This window comes from Onychostoma macrolepis, chromosome 23 (genome assembly GCF_012432095.1).
Source record: "Onychostoma macrolepis isolate SWU-2019 chromosome 23, ASM1243209v1, whole genome shotgun sequence".
NCBI lineage: Eukaryota > Metazoa > Chordata > Actinopteri > Cypriniformes > Cyprinidae > Onychostoma > Onychostoma macrolepis.
This window is the reverse complement of record NC_081177.1, coordinates 3,036,566-3,057,148: the sequence shown is the minus strand read 5'-3', so window position 1 is coordinate 3,057,148 and position 20,583 is coordinate 3,036,566. Positions and strand designations below refer to the sequence as shown.

At 38.2% G+C, this 20,583-nt stretch overlaps 1 protein-coding gene across 2 annotated transcripts; it reads right to left on the bottom strand.

Annotated features, from left to right (window-relative positions):
* Positions 1 to 4,650: 4,650 nt before the first annotated feature.
* On the bottom strand, positions 4,651 to 20,210 carry LOC131531499 (E3 ubiquitin-protein ligase TRIM39-like). Of its 2 annotated transcripts, XM_058762292.1 has the most exons (7): positions 20,108 to 20,210; positions 17,348 to 17,901; positions 17,167 to 17,262; positions 16,764 to 16,997; positions 16,455 to 16,602; positions 10,468 to 10,494; positions 4,651 to 7,420 (listed from the first exon to the last, which is right to left on the bottom strand). In XM_058762292.1, the coding sequence occupies exons 2-7, from the start codon at positions 17,897 to 17,899 to the stop codon at positions 6,882 to 6,884; spliced, it is 1,596 nt and encodes a 531-aa protein (XP_058618275.1). In that variant the 5' UTR covers positions 17,900 to 17,901; positions 20,108 to 20,210; the 3' UTR covers positions 4,651 to 6,881. The 2 variants fall into 2 exon arrangements, with proteins under 2 accessions (XP_058618275.1, XP_058618276.1); XM_058762293.1 differs by lacking the exon at positions 20,108 to 20,210 and having other exon boundaries at positions 17,348 to 18,430.
* Positions 20,211 to 20,583: the final 373 nt, after the last annotated feature.

Here is a 20,583-nt window from a genome sequence, read left to right as displayed (position 1 = left end):
TTGACTGGAAACAAAACATCTAATTATTGCAATGTTTTTGAGATGATAGTAAGACTCAAGTCTTTGACTCATCTGCAGTGATGTCATAATGTAGCTCTGCCCATTATCATGAATATGAAATATAAAACCGTTTCTAATTCATTCTAGCTGAGTGTGTCAACAGTGTAAGTTTTTTTGTTTAATTTTGGTTAGTTCCTCATTTGATGAGAGCAGTGTCAAATGTCAAGTTATCTTAGTTTACACAGAGCCCCTGCATTTAAGTAAGTGGAATTCAATGACGTAAAAACATATCTCTATCTCTACTTTTTTCCACCGAACTTATATACAAACCAGAGGCAGCCTTTGCAATTCAGAGGCCTGTTTCAAAGAAAGAGTCAGAGGCCCTCCAATGAGAAAAAATATAGACAATACCATTGTATGCCATGTGACTGCAATTATTATTATTATTATTTATTTATTTATTTATTTATGTTTTACCCCTGTTATTTTTAACAATGTTATAACATATTTCACGCATTCTATATTTTAAAACAAAACTATTGTTACAATCAAGACTTGAAACAAAAACAGCTTTCAATCTTTGTCCCTCTCTCAGCCCCTCATCCAAAATGAAATAATACTAATACTGCCAGGTTGCAGCAAATCATTGTCTTAACAAGCGGGTCATTGAATCATTAAGCTAAATGCTTTTTTCTAAATGGGTGATTCATTTATGGACAAAAGCAAGTGACTGGGCCTGTTTAAAAACCCACAATTGCGGTATTAAGTGCATAGGACTGTCCAAGGTCTTAAAAACACCAAAGCACATTGCCCTTAACGCACACTAAATCACACTATCTGCTTCAGAGTTATATTCAAGGCTAAGCATATCCCATCATGCATCATTTTCTGGAAATAAATTTTGATACTTTTTTACCTAAATTGTGTCATCTGTTATAGGGACTACTGAACAAACATTTAGTTTATTTTAAAATGCAAAGTATTGAAAATCAAAATAAAGCTCTGTAAACACATGCATTTTTACAACTCTATAAGTGCATCGCATTGGGTAATGAAAAGGTCTGCACACACTTGTGGTCTTCATGCCCACTTGAACACTTACCAAATACAGGAAACACGTCATGTAAGTATACAAGTGGTCAAGTAAGTCTAGTCATTCATAGGCCAATTCATTCAAAAATGCGGAAACTGAAACTGATGCTCGGCGACACGCAATGGCTCTACTGTTTGGAACTACTGTATTTCCTTTGGCAAAATAAGGCAAAAACAAATAACATTGCCAAGGGCACATTTTCATCAGACAATAATACACAATTTTGATTATGTAAAACCAACATCATTACAGCAGCATCAGAGCGCTGGGTGTCTTCATCACGCTGTACATTATTTTATTTTAATATTAAAAATGAATAGGTCCCATGATGATTCTGACAGAAAACTTGTCCAGGACCCTAGTGTTGCTAGTAATGAACACAACTTTTCACGGGCATACGATTGACAGATAAACCACATGTTCTTATTTCAGTTTTGTGTTTTTATTTTTATTTTGTGGATATTTCAGCTAACAGCAGGTCTGGCCCTTGCATTTTGGGGGCCCTAAGCAGATTTTTAAAAGGGGCCTCCACTAACTACGGTTTCACCTGACCACCACCTCCCACACTGACACCTTATTGGTAAGTTCTAGAAAATTGTCTTTTCTCGTATTTTTTTTATACTCATTTATCTTTCAAGATATACTGTACATATGAAGATATATTTACTTAAGTGAGTTTTTAAATTCTGTTTAACCATTAATTTCAGTGAAGTATATAAAAAATTAAGATTAATGCTTTAATAAAGAAAAAACACCTGTCAGTGAGTTATGAAAATTGCAATAGGCAATAATAATAACATTCCTATTATTATTATTATTATTATTATTAAGACTGGCATGTTTTAGTCCAGAATAAAATGCAAAAATACGTAGGCTATTTTAAATAGTCTGAACATTATATTCAGTGACAGTTCAATAGGAAATCAGTTGAAAGCATCCAGTCTTCATACCATTTAAGTGAATGTTAAATTTATCAGTGTATATTGTAATAAATGATTGGAGAAATTATTATTTTATCTGATTGTATTAGTCTATATATAGAGTGAAAGTCAATGTAAAAAGAGCAAATAGGAGAAGCAGATGAACAGAAAACATCCTTTACATGAATGTCTGTGTGTTTTTCTTTCCAGTTCTTTCTTCTGACTTCTAATTAACTTCTTAAATTGATTCTCAAATCTTCCTCAGTTTTAAACTGGTTTTTCTTCAGGATTTGGTTTCATAGCCACAGGTGAACCAACACAGTACCATACTTTAATAAATAATTAACAGATATGTCCATGAAACCAAACACTGGCAAACACACAGCTTTGTTTCAGTCTGAATAAATATAATCTGACTGCAGATTCTGATTTCAGCGTTTAGTACATTACACATAATTTAGTGTCAGTATTACCAGAATAATGAGAAGCTTCCAAGGTGCCATAGTCTATTGCTATTTTGACATCTAAACATTGTTCCTTGGTTTTTTGTTTTTGTTTCTGTATATCCAGTCTGCCAACAGTTTTTTATTCTTTAAAATAGTCTTTTATTTTAGACTATTTTTGTAGAGACAAGCTAACACCATGTCTCCTGATGATATCTCCCAAGGGTAACATGTAAAGCGTGAAAAGTAACGGCCCTAGTACTGAGCCTTGAGGTACTCCATACTGCACTTGTGATTGATATGATACCTCTTCATTCACTGCTACGAACTGATGGCGGTCAGATAAGTATGATTTGAACCATGCTAAGGCACTTCCAGTAATGCCAACAAAGTTTTCTAGTCTATTCAAAAGAATGTTGTGGTCGATAGTGTCGAACGCAGCGCTAAGATCCAGTAGAACTAATAAAGAGATACAACCACGATCAGATGATAGAAGCAGGTCATTTGTAACTCTAATGAGAGCAGTCTCAGTACTATGATACGGTCTAATTCCTGACTAGAATTCCTCACAGATACCATTTTTCTTTAAGAAGGAATATAATTGTGAGGATACTACCTTTTCTAGTATCTTTGACAGAAAAGGGAGATTTGACTTCATCTGCAGCCAGCACTAACTCCGATAGGAAATCAGCAAATTCTTTAATAAAGTCTGTATGGTGCCCTGGTGGCCTGTATACAGTAGCCAGTACAAACATCACAGGGGATTTATCATTAATAATTGTTTCTCTAGATAACGTTATATGAAGCACCATTACTACGAATGAATTATACTTGAAACCCAACCTCTGAGAGATACTGAAAATATTTCTATAAATTGTAGCAACACCTCCCCCTTTACCTTTTGGACGCGGTTCATGTTTGTAACAGTAATCTTGGGGTGTAGACTAGTTTAAAGTATTGTAATCATCTGGTTTTAGCCAGGTTTCTGTCAAACAAAGCACATCTAGTTTATGGTCAGTGATCATATAATTTACAAAAAGTGCTTTTGTAGAAAGGGATCTAATGTTCAATAAGCCAAGTGTTACCATGTGTTAGTTTCGGTATCTGTATTATATCAGTTTTTTTAGTTGTTGAACATCAATTAAATTGTTACTATTACTTTGGCTTGGATGTTTGCTGTATTTTCTAGTTCGGGGAACAGACACAGTCTCTATAGTGTGATATCTAGGTGAAAGAGTCTCTATGTGCTGAGAATTAACTGACTTCTGTGACATTTCCAGGAAACATGTTGTTCAACCCGGAAACCATAGCAAAATGTCTGAGCTTGAACGTGCCCCAGGTAATGTTTTAAACAAGTAATGTCACTTATGTCTACAGTTATGTTTTACATTCATTACTGCAGGACGTAGGGGTGCTGAGGGTGCTGCAGCACCCCCTGGCATGTAGATACAAATATCACTCAACTTAAAATGGTATAAGTTTTGAATGGATGACAGCAAAGTTGATCTTGATGTCAAAGTTTGTCTTGAAATTGTCCAACAAGTCATGGGGAAAAAAATTGTTAATTATAATTTCATATTAAGTAAATAACGCTATATGAAAATAAGTGTCTAACAATAAAGATAAATCTCTCTCATGCTATTTACATATTATTAAGAGTTTCTTTCCTTAATTTTTGCTATGTCACACCATAGGAGAAATTTATGGTACAATTCAGTAAAAATGTTTTAAAAAACAATGAAAGAATTGACAAAGTTAGTGAGCCTTTATATTTTCTCAAAGATCAGACTTTACACTACATAAATATATGCATTTCTTCTTCAAAAATGGTCTTTTACAAAAAAAGCATTTTTTACTGGCTATTTGTCAACTACCCATATATATATATATATATATATATATATATATTGTTTTGCGGTGCTAAATTCCATACACCTTCTACCTTATTTTATTTATTCTCAGGTTAGGTAAATAAAGTCAAATCTGTCCTATCCTATAAGCATGTAAATTTTCATACTCACAAAATAGGTCTCAGAAGACCTCTCCGTGGTCTGTTCTTGCTCACGTCTATAAATCAGACTCTTCAGGCAGGCGAGCTTCTTAGTTATTATTAAATATAGTTTTATTGTATATAGGTTAAATACATTACAAATAAAATATAAAAAACAGAAATAAAAACTAAGGTTTGCAAGCTCGGTTGTCTAGAGGCATCTCTGGCAAGGCCGCCGGCACCGGAGAAGCTGTCACACAGAACCAGCATCTGATTCTCTTCATCGTACTTCAGTTCTTTATAGACAGCAGGTGGATTCCAATGTCTTGACTCATCATGAGGTCTGGAAATTCCCTACGAAGACTCCTATATAAAGACTCCATTTTCTCATTTTTTTCTCATATTATTACCTGTAACATGTCTGTGCCATACCCAAATGAAAAATTAATGACTATTTCTACAGCCATTGCAAAAAGATAGCAGAGAAAGAGTGAGAGCGTCTATTTACATCAGCAGCACCTCTCACGTTCTCGCATCTGTAGCATTAATTTTGATCTTTAATGTTAGATCTTTCCTATTCTTGGAACAAAATTAATGCTTAAGGTTTATTTAAAGGTCCCATGACATGCTGCTTTTTGGATACTTTTATATAGGCCTAAATCGTCCCTAATACTGTATCTGAAGTCTCTTTCCCGAAATTCAGCCTTGGTGCAGAATTTCAGCCACTACGAGCCAGTCCCACAATGAGCTTTCCTTAGGACGTGCCATTTCTGTGTCTGTAGCTTTAAATGCTAATGAGGAGGAGAGAGGCGGGGCAAGGTGGAAGGTGGGTGTGTGGCCTTAACCAGCTTGCGCTAGCATGCGCTACCAATGCGCTAATGTTGACAGTGGATGTATCGCAATGGCTCGTAGACTTTTCAGTTTGACCCAGAATCTGATCCGGATGGAGAAGCACTGGATGAAGAAGTTGCAACTCAGTGACTACAGCAGGACGTCTCCGAATGGTTAGTTTAAAATATTGTGTCTGGATACGGTAGTTTAGTTGGTTTGTTTATGTATGCTGTTACAGTTATTATCATGTAGCTAATGCTAGCCATAGGCTTGGATGAAGGAACTAAAAAATACTTTGGTGTTCATTTGTACATCCAAACACTGAGCAACTGCCATGCTTCGCTCGTTTGCAAGCCATGATGTCTCTCAAGGGAAAAAAAATATTGCGCTCACCTCGCACGGTAGAAGCTCATTTTCTCATGGGCGGGCAAAGCAGAGAAAGGGGAGGTAACCTTTCCCCTTTTGACGACATAAAGGGGAGATTCCAGATTGGGCCATCTGAGCTTTCATTTTCTCAAAGAGAAGCAGGATACCCAGGGCTCGGTTTACACCTATGGCCATTTCTAGCCACTGGGGGACCATAGGCAGGCTAGGGGAACTCATATTAATGTTAAAAAACCTCATAAAGTGAAATTTTCATGCCATGGGACCTTTAATGTTACCCTTAATGGAAAAAAAAAACATCAGCAGTACCTCATTGAAAAAGTCATTTATGATAAACAAAACTTTTATTAACAGAACGAATAAGACTGATGTATACCTGAAAGAGATTTTTAGATTTTCCCCTTACTTTAAATGAATGCTTTATTTGTGGCTCATTATTATTAATGAAAAACAAAACAAAACATTACATTGCCAACAAATAATTGCAGACGAATACCTCCTGGACACCACTTCAATAGGCTAAATGCACATGAGCTGGGGATGGATGGGACTCTCCTTCCCAATGAACCAATATAGATTACAGATATTGTTATAATATGTATTGCCATATAATACCTTAAACAGCTAACATTTACTTAGCACAATTCAACTAAACTTCTGGACAGTTGTACATTTGAAAAAAAAAAAAATAATAATAATAATAACATTTGGAGCTAAACTAAAATCTTTCGGAGCCCAAGCATTCCAGAGTTCCAGTTTGGTGATCTCTGTCCTGTGAATTTGTATCACATGAAGACGTGTGACCCATAGAAGAATGTAGGGATGGGTATCATTAAGGTTTTAACTGTATTACTACTCTTACTACTTGTGCTACTCTGCTTATTGATTCAGTACTTTAACGCCAATTAGCGTTGTATTTAATTCTTAAATGTAAAACAAATCTATAGCAAAAGAAACAGTAATGTTTGAACAAGTCATTATTATACAAATTTAAAAGATCTATTTATTTCTTATCACAAGACTTTTTAAAATTATTCAGTAAAATCTGATTTGATAATGGATTGTAGACTAGACTCTGCCTTCTGACATTTTTTTTTTTTTTTTTTTTTTTTGATTTGGTGTACAGATTAATTTTTGTTTTTGTGCAATCCTTTAAAAAAACAGCACATGCATACATAACTTTTCCAGGTGTCATGTTTCATATTTCAGGTGAATTTGTTTTATTTGACAGGTGTGATGATCATTGGGCTTAAGTTGTTACCGTCATCATTAAGGCAAGGGCTTAAATACGGATAGAGTTTCTCAGTGAAAGTCTGACCAGTGAAAGAGCAGATATGAGAGCTAGAGCCCACATCATAAAAAGAGACCAGACCCTCCTCATAATCCACAAACACTCCTACCTTCTCAGGTGTCTTTCTCTGAGGGAAAGAAACCACTGGATCATCACAAACTAAATATTCATTCTCATTTATCAGAGCCACAGTCCAGAATCCATTAAATGGAGTCAGTGTGTTTGTCACCTTCCTGTTAATGGATTCTCTGGCCACTCCTAAATCCCACTCAGTCTTTCCCTTCACCTGCACCTCATAGTACAATCTTCCTGAACTGAATCCTTGCTTTGCCAGAACACAATAACAGACATTAAATCTTTTTGGAGTATTTCGGACATCATGCTCAATATCTCCAAGACTGACTTGTTTTCCATCATCAGACAGGATGAGATACGGATTCGCTGTATCAGGATCCAGAGTGACATCCACTATGAGAGATTAGACATTATCAGTCAACTTCAGAAACAAATATGTTTGTACTATATATATATACATACAGTGAGGAAAATAAGTATTTGAACACCCTGCTAGTTTGCAAGTTCTCCCACTTAGAAATCATGGAGGGGTCTGAAATTGTCATCGTAGGTGCACGTCCACTGTGAGAGACATAATCTAAAAAAGGGAGTCCCACTGCAGGAGGGATTTTGGCCCACTCCTCCACACAGATCTTCTCTAGATCAGTCAGGTTTCTGGCCTGTCGCTGAGAAACACGGAGTTTGAGCTCCCTCCAAAGATTCTCTATTGGGTTTAGGTCTGGAGACTGGCTAGGCCACGCCAGAACCTTGATATGCTTCTTACAGAGCCACTCCTTGGTTATCCTGGCTGTGTGCTTCGGGTCATTGTCATGTTGGAAGACCCAGCCTCGACCCATCTTCAATGCTCTAACTGAGGGAAGGAGGTTGTTCCCCAAAATCTCGCAATACATGGCCCCAGTCATCCTCTCCTTAATACAGTGCAGTCACCCTGTCCCATGTGCAGAAAAACACCCCCAAAGATGATGCTACCACCCCATGCTTCACAGTAGGGATGGTGTTCTTGGGATGGTACTCATCATTCTTCTTCCTCCAAACACGTTTAGTGGAATTATGACCAAAAAGTTCTATTTTGGTCTCATCTGACCACATGACTTTCTCCCATGACTCCTCTGGATCATCCAAATGGTCATTGGCAAACTTAAGTCGGGCCTGGACATGTGCTGGTTTAAGCAGGGGAACCTTCCGTGCCATGCATGATTTCAAACCATGACGCCTTAGTGTATTACCAACAGTAACCTTGGAAACGGTGGTCCCAGCTCTTTTCAGGTCATTGACCAGCTCCTCCCGTGTAGTTCTGGGCTGATTTCTCACCTTTCTTAGGATCATTGAGACCCCACGAGGTGAGATCTTGCATGGAGCCCCAGTCCGAGGGAGATTGACAGTCATGTTTAGCTTCTTCCATTTTCTAATGATTGCTCCAACAGTGGACCTTTTTTCACCAAGCTGCTTGGCAATTTCCCGTAGCCCTTTCCAGCCTTGTGGAGGTGTACAATTTTGTCTCTAGTGTCTTTGGACAGCTCTTTGGTCTTGGCCATGTTAGTAGTTGGATTCTTACTGATTGTATGGGGTGGACAGGTGTCTTTATGCAGCTAACGACCTCAAACAGGTGCATCTAATTTAGGATAATAAATGGAGTGGAGGTGGACATTTTAAAGGCAGACTAACAGGTCTTTGAGGGTCAGAATTCTAGCTGATAGACAGGTGTTCAAATACTTATTTGCAGCTGTATCATACAAATAAATAGTTAAAAATCATACATTGTGATTTCTGGATTTTTTTTTAGATTATGTCTCTCACAGTGGACATGCACCTACGATGACAATTTCAGACCCTCCATGATTTCTAAGTGGGAGAACTTGCAAAATAGCAGGGTGTTCAAATACTTATTTTCCTCACTGTATATATATATATATATATATATATATATATATATATTAGTGCTGGGCAACGATTAATCGCGATTAATCGCATCCAAAATAAAAGTTTTGTGTACATAATATATGTGTGTATTGTGTGTATTTATTATGTATATATGAATACACACCCATGTATGTATATATTTAAGAAAAATGTGTTATGTTTATATATTAAATATATTTATATATCATATAAATTATATTAATAAATATATACATGTAAATACATGTAAATCTTTTCAAAATATATACTGTATGTGTGTGTCTTTATATACACATAATAAATATACACAGTACACACAGATATATTATATAAACAAAAACTTTTATTTTGGATGCGATTAATCGCGATTAATCATTGCCCAGCACTAATATATATATATATTAGGGGTGGGTGGCACAGTACATGTATTCGCACCGAACCGTCACGGTACGGGCATCTCGGTTCGGTGCATGAGGCCTTACAATGAATACAGGCAATTCACCCCCAATCCAGAAGGGGGTGCCCACAGCAATGCAACGCTGTTTGATAACCTCCAGCAGAAGAACAGCGAATGGCATGAGTTACGCACTTGAAAACAAAGCCCACTAGACAGTGACCATGTGCTGATTCTGAATGCGTCTCTAACATAGACTGACAAAAGAATGTATACTTTAAAGGCTTGCACACTCAACTGTTTGCGAAATGGAGCTTTGTGCTCGTGTATCCTACCTCTCTCATTCGGCACAAATCCAAATATTCTATAATATTTCCATATTTGCGATGTAACCTATATGAATGCTAAACTATTATTTATAATGTAAATTATAGGCTTTGTACTTCAGTCGCGTTCCAACGGTGACACAGAGGAGGACGCGCTGATGTTTGTATTTTATTTTGATTAAGTACCAACTTTAGCAATGCTGGAACTGATGTGTGTGCGCTCCGGCGCGATCACTTCAACTGTTTCCTTATACCAGCAGAATCAACTTTATTAAGATGATAAGTGTTTAATGCATCACTGTATAAAGATCTGCTTTTATTTGTGTACACTCACAATGAAAACAAAACATTGTGGTTTTATAAAATAAAGAAAACAAATAGGATGTTGCTTTCTGCCATTTGATTTTCCTTTCTATGAACAAATTAAGCCTGTCACAAAAATGAACCGAAACTCAGCCTATATAGGCTATGTTACATGTCGCACTGTATTTTTCCCTTGTTTATCTGTAAACTAAATAAAATATATTTCAAGAATTTATTCATTGCATGTATATATGTACTGCAGATTATATATATAATGTAATATAATATTTACTGTACTACTCTCTGTTCAAAATAAATGAAAGAAACCGAGCATAGTAGATTTGTTGTTTTATTCCTGTTGTACCAAAATCGTATCGAACCGTGACCCCTGAACCGAGGTACGCACCGAACCATGACATCTACCGTGCCACCCCAAATATATATATATACTGTATATAAATACAGATTAATAAAGTATTGTAAATGTATTCAAGAAAGTTGGGTCAGTTACACTGTACCTGCATACTTGCGTGCCCACCTCAACCCTGTGTAAACAGATGACAATATAACATTAATAACAGTATAACATATAAATTATTTGCAGGAACAGTTCTAGGTTGAATGTTTATCTCTCAAATCAATGGTATGTAAATGTGGATCATCCATCAATTTGTAAAACAAAATGCACAGTGAGTTTACAGTAAATTCAAGGTTTTAAGGGCCATATTAATTATTCAGTGAAAAAAGGTTTAAATTGTCCTTGTGAGATGGGAAAACTTATTTCTAAAGAGCAGCAAAAAAATAAAAATGGTGGAAAAACTTTTTTATGCAGACTTGTGTTTGTCATATATTCCTATCATATACTGTATGTTCGTCACAGAAGATCTGATTCCCAATGGATCCAGTAGAAGAACTTTAAAAACTCTGTTTAATAAATTTTTTTTTTTAATATTCAGCTTGCTTTTGTGAATTAGTGAGTCAGACTAACTGGAACAACACCCATCTATGGTCCTTTTTTTTTTTTTTTTGCATTAGGGTGTATTACTATGGTAATGTGGATTTAACACAGATGGGAGAGTTCACATAGAGAGAGAGCATTAACATCAGTTTGAAGAGCATTCTTAGTCCAGTGATCCGAGCACTCCCTAGTCTGGTGGTCCCTAGTACAGTGGTCCCAGCGTTCTCTTTATTGGTGGTCCAAAGTCCAGTGGTCTCTGTGCTCCATAGCCTGGAGGTCCCAAGTCCAGGATGGTCTTGAATGTCCCGGACAATCCCAACCAACCAGAGTGCACAATGTTACCACAGCGCCCCCCTCCCCCCATATGACTACTCAGCCCAGACTGCAGGAGTAGGACAGTACGATGCTGCAACGCCTGGTCCCAGAGGAGAGAATTCCATCTACCCTCATGTTCACAGGTGGTGCCAAGAATGGAGATACTGAACACCCAAAAACAGATATATGGAGACCCTAAACCTACCATACCCAGCCTGACCCTAGACAGTTTTCCAGACTACAGATGGCACTAGAGAACATTCTGCCAGAAGATGCGAGTGAGCGCTTCAATTATCAGATTCTGACTGTTCATCTGGGGCCGGTTTAGACTAGTCTTAAAAACTGTTTAGACTAGTCTTAAAAAATCAGTCACCTAATTTTTTTCTTCAAGGCTGGTCATAACTTTTTAAATTCAGTTATGAAAAGATAGATTGGTCTTATTTGTATTGGAAAAGTAAGACTATTTACCCCTTGGCAACTGCTAGTTGGTCAAACTAGTTCTTAAGACAGTCTTAACATGGTGGCTCAGTTTATGCAACTGGCCCCTGTGTAAGAAGAGGCCTTGCTAGTGGCGGACTACTGTAACTCGGTAAGACCATATACAGATACGATGCAAGCCCTTTTAAAGATGTATGGTCAGCCCCAGAAGCTTGTCCTGTGGAGTATCGCTGAGGTAAGGTCCCAACCTTAAGCCAGGTGACATGAAAGCATTCAAGCTCTGCTCTGTTCATTACTGAGTATGTTGGAGCAGTTCAGAGGGAGTAGCTGAATTAGGTTCACATGTATCCTGACTCCAAGGCAAGCTTTCCCATGACAGTAATGCAGCTGGTCAGCACACTCCCAGTGGTGCCCCTGTAGAAAGTGGTGAGGATGGGTGGAGGGAGACTTGCTCTTTTCAGCCAGTAGAGAAAGTGGAGGTGCTGTTGGGCCTTCTTGTTGAGTGATTTGATGTTGGTGGTCCAGGTGAGATCCTCTGTAATGTGTACTCCCAGGAATTTAGTGCTGCTGACTCTCTCCATGGCTGAGCCGTCGATGGTCAGTGGGGGGTGGTCAACAGAGTTTCTCATGAAGTCCATCACAAACTCCTTTGTCTTACTCACATTGAGGGACAGGTTGTTGACACCGCACCATTCAGCCAGCTGTGCCACTTCCTCTCTGTATTGTTTCATTGTTGTTTCTGATGAGGCCTACCACAGTTGGGTCATCAGAAATGTAGGACCTCAACAAACGGACACACAAAATTACTGCGAAAACAGCACAGTCCTTAAAAGAAGTCTTCTACCAGCCATCTGCAGTCATGAGACTAGTTAACGATTAATCTCAGACCACGGTTTGACCTGTTTCCTGTCAGCTTTTGGTTGATGATAATGACTAACTTAATCAGGAAAAATAAAGCTCCTGTGTTTTAAAGAACTGCAATAGTCTTTCTTGCAACCCGTGGAGCAACCGCTTGATTTAATCAAGATATAGGGATCCATACATTTTAAACAGGAAAAGGACCATTAAAGGAACTGGCTGCCCTCAGGCCGCCAAAACCACGAGATCTGTAACATGACCGTCTGATGACTCACGCGTGCTCTGTCGTCAACTTTTCTCTTACACCACAGCCGCAAAATCAGTTCCGGGATTCCCTCAAGCACAGAGAGCCAGCTCAGCCTTCAAGTCAACTTAACGCAAGTAACCAAACAAACCATCTCTATTTGCTGAGCTGATGTGAATTAATCTTTAAGAGTAAAGTCAAAGCCTCTGTTTGTGACTCCATCAGGTCTTAGAACCTTAAACTTTCTTCAAATCGCAACCCTCTTGCCCGACCGTGTGTATGTGTGTGTGTATGTTTTGTGTTAGTATTGTATCATAGAATAACAAATAAACTCTCGTTTCATTTATAATTAATGGTTTGGTGCTGTGTTTTTCAAGTTTGAAACTATTTGCCAAAGATCTTGTTACCTGTTGCTCAAAATTTCCCAACGAATTCTGTATTATTATCGTGGCCACGAAATAAACAGAATTGCTAAATATACTGGTTTAATGCTCGCTGGCTCGAGTTGTTAAGAAAGTATAAATTATACGTTGATTAATACCAATTAATCAGATCCAGCGAATCTCTATGATTTGATTCCCTAAAGCTAAAATTCAAATTAAAAGCTTCAATAAAGAGCTAATTCTATTACAGAAAACTTGATGATGTTGTTGGAGCTGAACTTGGCGGTACAGTCTTGAGTCAGCAGCGTGAAGAGCAGTGGGCTGAGCACACAGCCCTGTGGGGCACCTGTGCTCAGTGTGGTAGTGCTGGAGGTGTTGCGACCGACACAGACTATGCTTGTCACTTCCATAATGGATGCCTCAACTTCAAGGAACTGACTAAAGAACGGAAGGAAGCATGGATTCGCAAGAATAACCGATGTTAGCATGTGGTCACAATATTCACGCATCCAGATGCACTCTGGCCCCTTTTCCACCAGCAGGAATAGGGTGCTAGTTAAGAGCTAGTGCTATTGCCGGTTTGAAGTTCAACTGGTGAGCTTTCAAAGAACCGGTTTGCTTTTCCACGGGCTAGAAAGCCACCAGAGAGCCAGGTCTTATGTCATTGAATACGTCTCATCTTTCCAAGCAACGACAAACACAAACACGTACACTAGGCTTGCTTGAGATGCATTGGCCACGCAGACCAACCAGATCAACATCAAAAGCACCAAGAGAGCGAATGGAGAGCAGACAACTCTTTAAGCTTTTGAATGGCGTGGTATTTCGGCGTCACATGCTGACCAGTCCCCGCAGCGCCAACACATCCCGAATAAGCCTAATATCAATAATGACTTTGCAAACCTACATTGGCATCCAAAAATGGGGAATGTAATGTGTTCGTGTTTAATTCCTATTCCAAAAAAAAGACCAGTCAAAAGTTTATGTTTGTCTTGTTGGTCACGGTAACCCTGCCCTCAGCCCCTGACGCAAGCAGTTCTTACTTCTAGACCAGTAATGTTTTGATTAGGGCTGCCCCCTAGTAGTTGACTAACCGTTAGTCGACCAGAAGAGGCTTGGTCGACCAAAATTTTATTAGTTGCTTAGTTGCAGAAAAAAAAAAATCCACAGGCGAAGTCACGCAGTCCTTGGACAGATCATTAATGGCTAGTCTATGGTAATACAATACATCGGGCAGGACATCAAAATGCTCACCTATCATTCATCAACCTCAAATGTGACCCTGGACCACAAAAGCAGCCATAAGTAGCACGGGTACATTTGTAGCAATAGCCAGCAATACATTGTATGGGTCAAAATTATCGATTTTTCTTTTACGCCAAAATCATTAGGATATTAAGTAAAAATCATGTTCCATGAGGATATTTTGTAAATTTCCTACCACAAATATATCAAAACTTAATTTTTGATTAGTAATAAGCATTGCTAAGGACTTCATTTGGACAACTTTATAGGCAATTTTCTCAAAATTTTGATTTTTTCACAGCCTCAGATTCCAGATTTTCAAATAGTTGTGTCTCGGCCAAATCTTAGGAACAAATCTTGTATCTCAGGAACTGTCCTATCCTAACAAACCATACATCAGTGGAAAGCTTATGTGTTCAGATTTCAGATGTTTCAGCTGTTTTCAGATGTATAAATCTCAATTTCAAAAAATTTCCCCCGATGCATGGTTTTGTGTGGCCTAAGTGCGGCCTTTGACACCATTTCTCATCAATAGACTAATCTCTATTGGCATCACTCACATCCCTTTAGATTGGTTTAAATCTTATCTTTCAGGGTGCAATCAGTTCGTCCAATTACAATATTTTAGTTCCCAACCTTCCCCCGTTAATACTGGTGTGCCCCAGGGCTCTATCCTAGGACCTCTTCTTTTCAACATTTACCTTCTTCCTCTTGGCAATATCTTTCGTAAATACGACATCCTATTCCGTGGATGACACCCAACTCTATTTCTCCAGCAAACCTAATTCCACTTTCCCTCCTTCCTCCCTTACCGACTGCTTCAATGGACTTACATCCTGGTTTTCCTCCAATTTCCTCAAACTAAACAGTGACAAAACTGAAATTCTTCTAATTGGCAACTAAATCAAATTTATCCAAAATTGACAGTTTTTTTCTCTTTCAATTGATAATTCCTCTGTTTCCCCTTCTCCTCAGGTTAAGAGTTTGGGAGTCCTCCTGGACAGTACACTGTCATTCCAATCACTTATTAATAACATCACCCGGTCCTCTTATTTTCATCTACGTAATATCAACCGCTTTCGCAAGAGTCTTGTCATCTCCCATATTGATTATTATAATTCCCTTCTCTTTGGTCTTACTCACAAGTCCCTTTATAAGCTTCAAATGGTTCAAAACTCAGCAGCCCATATTATCACCAGAATCCCCTCCTTTCACCACATCACCCCTGTTCTGCAGCAGCTTCACTGTCTTCCAGTTAAGTTTCGCATTGACTTTAAGATTCTCTTGTTCACTTTTAAGATCCTCCATAATCTCGCACCTTCATATCTGTCTGACCTCCTCCACATCCATATTCCCTCCCATTCTCTCAGATCTGCCTCCTTTTTACCTTACTGTCCCTTTTGCTTGCCTCGCTACCATGGGGAGCAGGGCATTCTGTTGCTCTGCTCTCCTGCTCTGGAACCCACAAATATGGCTTATCATCTGAAATTTGTAAGTATTAGCAACTTTACATGGCAGCTAAATCTAATGTTAACCTGGAAAAATGTGCGCTGTTCAAGTGTCTGTGTGGAGTGTGGAAGCTAAACAGAAGCAAACAGGATGCGCTTTCTGCCGTCTCGGTCTCTGTGAACCTGAGCGTGAAGCTCTGTATATACTTGTCTTACAGATATGATAACATATCTATAGAGAGCGAAATGTGTACTTTCAAATGAACCAATTCAAATGCAAAATAAATATCCACAGAATATGTCATCCATATAAAACATGCATACATACACCACACATGTATACTCCAAGTTCTTCAGTAAACTAGAAAGGAACCTAAACATTGCTTAGTGTGTCTTCAATTAGGAGTCATCGCATTCAGTTCTAACCAACTGCCTGCTGCGTTTCGCACCCATCCAAATAGTGCAACTTCCGTTCCCCTACATTTCAGAGACTAATGAACTGTCTGTGACAATCACCTGCACATAACAGATTCTTAAAATGGATTGATCCCAGAATTTTCTTTAAAAAATTACAGACCATAAATATCTATACACAGTATTTTTGATGTTCACATACCAGTTTGACAGAGTTGTTCATTTAATGTCTCATGAGTTTTCTTCATTTGAGTCAGAGCTCTATGCAGATGGAACACATTCACGTCAGAGTCAATACTGATCGCAGTCCAGTTCTTGGTGTGTTGATGACTGTACAGGGATGAGAACATCTACAGCAGGAGAGATGTCTATTAAATACATTAAATACATTACTTTTTGTTCTATTCTGCGTGATTTCTAAAGACTAGTAAGAAAAAATGGTCAAGTAACTCATTGAGATTAGTGTTTGTCCTCTAATGTTTTTCACTCTTTGAGGCAGATGTTGACAGACCTGTAAAAGGCGCAGATGATCATCAGTGTGTGAGAGCTGCTCCAGCTCAGTGTTTCTCTTCTTCAGATCAGTGATTTCCTTCTGCAGCTCTTTAATGAGATCTTCAGCCTGTTTCTCTGCTGCTTTCTGCTGTTCCTCCATCATCTTCAGCAGCTCAGACTGACATCTCTCAAAGGAGCTGATCAGGTCAGTGAAAAGCTTAACACTGTCTGATTTCTCTTTAGCTATATTCCTCTGATAAAAGAGATAAATTAGCAGATTCATTTATTATATATTCACATTTTATTTAAAGGATAGTTCAAGAAACATGTGAATTAAAAAAAAAAAAAAATCAGCACCTTAATTAAGCAGACTAAAATATTATGATGTATAACAATATTAATTGTAATTATTTTCCACTCACCCTTTTCAGCTCTACTGAGTGCTGGATCTCTCGAATCTTCTTCATTCTGTTCTGGATCATCTGCTGCACGTCTGTCTGTGTCTGAACCAGCTGATTCTACAGATAGAGAAAAACCCAGAAACATTTATGACTGAATTTACATGTCCATCTTCTGACAAATTGTTTTGTTTGTGACTCTTGCCTTCTTCTCTCTACTCTCTTCCTCTACAGGAACAGTGTTGTGAGTCCTGTGGTCTCCTTCAGTGCAGGACAGACACACACACGTCTGATCATCTCTGCAGAACAGCTCCAGAGGTCTCTGGTGTTTCTGGCATATATAATCCTCCATATTTTCCACAGCGTTGATCAATGTGTGTTTCTTTAGACGCCAGACTCTGTGATGAGGCTCCAGGTGAGTCTCACAGTAAGAGCTTTGACAAGTCATGCAGGACTTCACAGCTTTCTGCTTTCTTCCATCACAGATGTCACAGAACACCTCAGATCTTTGTAGACTAAGCTTCTCCTTGAAGTGTTGCACAACCTCTCTGAATGTTGTATTAATCTTGAGATTGGGTCTTCTGCTGAATGTCTCTTTACATAATGGACAGAAGCAGGTCTGTGTGTTTGTCCAACACTTGTTCAGGCAGGTTCTGCAGAAGTTGTGTCCACATGGAGTGGTGACTGGATCAGTGAACACATCCAGACAGATGGAGCACTGGAGCTCCTCATTTAGTGCACCACTGGAGGATGCCATGACTGAAAAGATACGTAATGACAATATATAATCTACATTTCTGGATAATTCCAATAAATCTACTATTTTTATGCACAGGCTAAAAGTTTAATGGGTCAGCATGGTCCACTTAGATGGTTCATGCCATAACTACACCACTGTATGCCCAAGAAACATGAGTGTCTAACAGTGTTCCTGTGGCTCAGTGGTAGAGCATTGCGTTAGCAGCCTAAAAGGTTGTGGGTTCAATTCCTAGGGAACACACATACTGATAAAAAAATGTATAGCCTGAATACAAGTCTCTTTGGATAAAAGTGTCTGCTAAATGCATAAATGTAATTCACAGGTAGCCATGTGTACTGACAAATATAGGCATTGCTCATGAACAAAGATGACAGCTTGTGTATTTATAGGTGTCATGTACATGTCAAGCAACTGCCATTCAGATGAATGGGAATGCAACAGATAGCTTTTTATGAGGTATCGTAGACTTCCTTATCTTTTGATTAATAAAAGTCTAAATGTGATTGTAAGGAGTACTGTAGGGGGGCTTTGATCTCCTCATGAAGCCAAACACTCAGGAACTCTCACAGCACACATGCCATCCAACAAAACAATAAACTCTCTAATCTGACAAGAAGATCTGGCAGAAAGACCATTTGCTCATCAGTCCCTTCACCCATCCTTCCCCCCTGGGCACATGGTCCAGGTCACTAAAAGTTGACAGAGAAATGTCAAGAACTCAAGTTGCTATACTTATATCATGCAATTACTGTATCAGAATTCATAATCATAACCCTTTCATGTTTGGTATCATTTTAAAGGTCTCTGTGTGATTGGTAAATTGGTCTCAATTTCACAGTAGTCACTTGTATTATGAGAAATATTAAAAACTTTTGTAGAATTGTGTTCTGCTGAGGAGGGGGTGTGTCCCCCTTTAGGGGTCTGCGGGAATGTTTATCCATCTTCATCCAGGTGCGGCCCTGGAGCACTAGAACCAAAAACACCAAAAGGTCTTTTATGTTTTTACAACTGATCTGAAGATTTTCTGTTTTTCTTATTTGGGTATATAAGGGAAGTGACAAAACACTACTTTGGAATTTCTGTAGTCAGAAAACCCCATGCAGTGTGTGAGGGTCTCTGGAGCTCTCGCTGCTGTGTGTCTCTCTGCTGTCAGGCATGATTCAAAAATTTAATTCTGTTAAACACATTGTGCCCATAGAGCACACTATATAGTTGTTTGTGCTACTACATGTGCACATAGATGTTTTAGAGAATAAACTTAATTAGCCTGAGTGCTTTGCTATGCATTTTAGACGAAGTACACTTTTTGTCATAAACAAGCAGTTGGCGGCAGACAATTAGGTATTAGTCTACCTACATCCTCTGACTAACATCGTACTGGCGAGTTTGTGTCCGTGAGATCTATGCAAAAACCCGGGGCTTGAGACTCTATGCGACATTAGGTCCCCAGTGAACTGATAATTGAAAGTATGGGAGGTCTAGAATAATCAAATATCTAAATTAATATATAATTGATATTTGTGATCAGTTTTTAATTAGAAGTACAGTCTAAATTTAATGATCACTTGAAATCAGAGTCAGATTGAACACGGAGTTAGACTAAAATTGAAACTAAATCCTGATAAATTCAGAGGAGCAAGTAAAAGCATTAAACCTTCGACTAGGCCGCTGGATTCTGTTGTTTGGACAGGCGGGTGGATCCTTACAGTACAAAGTACAATGTTTTTTTTTTGTTTTTTTCCTGGAAGTTGTATTCCTGGAAGTTTTATTCTGTTTTGTGATGAGTAGGCACAAATTCCTTAAAATAATTTTTAAATATAGTAACGAAGTACTCAAGCATCAGTTATTCAAAATCTTTAACTGCTAGTCTACTCCACCACAGGCAGAGCAGCACATCAGAAGGTTATTCACAGCAAAGACCTCAAAAAGTTGTCAAGAATATGTTTTTCAAATAAATACTGTAACCCAACGAATAAAGATCCTCTAAACATCAGATGTCATTTTCATTTTATAAAGCAGTTTTCACAGACTTTGGTTATTTCAGACTTTTGTAGTTCAAGTAGCCTACTTCCTATTTCTGAAGTCTCTAAAGTTCAACATAACAGTCCACATCAAACAAACTTTTAATATAATTAAATACTGCTTCTGATAATATTGCTTCATGGTATTAAATACTTAACTAATTCTTACATATTCTTCACTTACCTGTGAGTGAATATCAGATGTGATCAATAGTTTGTGATCAGATAAAAAAGGTTGTTGAAGAAGCTTCCAGCTCATCTGTTTTATTCAGTTTCAATTTACTGAAGTCTTTCACTCACCTGCAGTGATGTCATACAGTAGCTCCACCCATAATCATCAATATGGAACAGTTCCTTATTCATCCCTGGTGGTGAGTGTGTAAATAATGTAATAAACTTTTTTTTTGACAAGAGAAGTGGCAAATATCATTAATCGTTATTAATTCTGTTTATCTGTTAATTTAAAGCTCTCAGTGATATGTGTTGGGTCCCTGCTATATTAGCAGCAACATTCACAAATGTTCACAGAACAAGCGGGAACCCAGTGTGCCTGTAGCCTTCTATATTTCTGTTTTATCACATGATAGAAAGTCTAAGGCCTTCTCAGGCCGTACAGCTGACCCATCTAATCTGAGGCCTATAATGTGTCAATCTGAGATT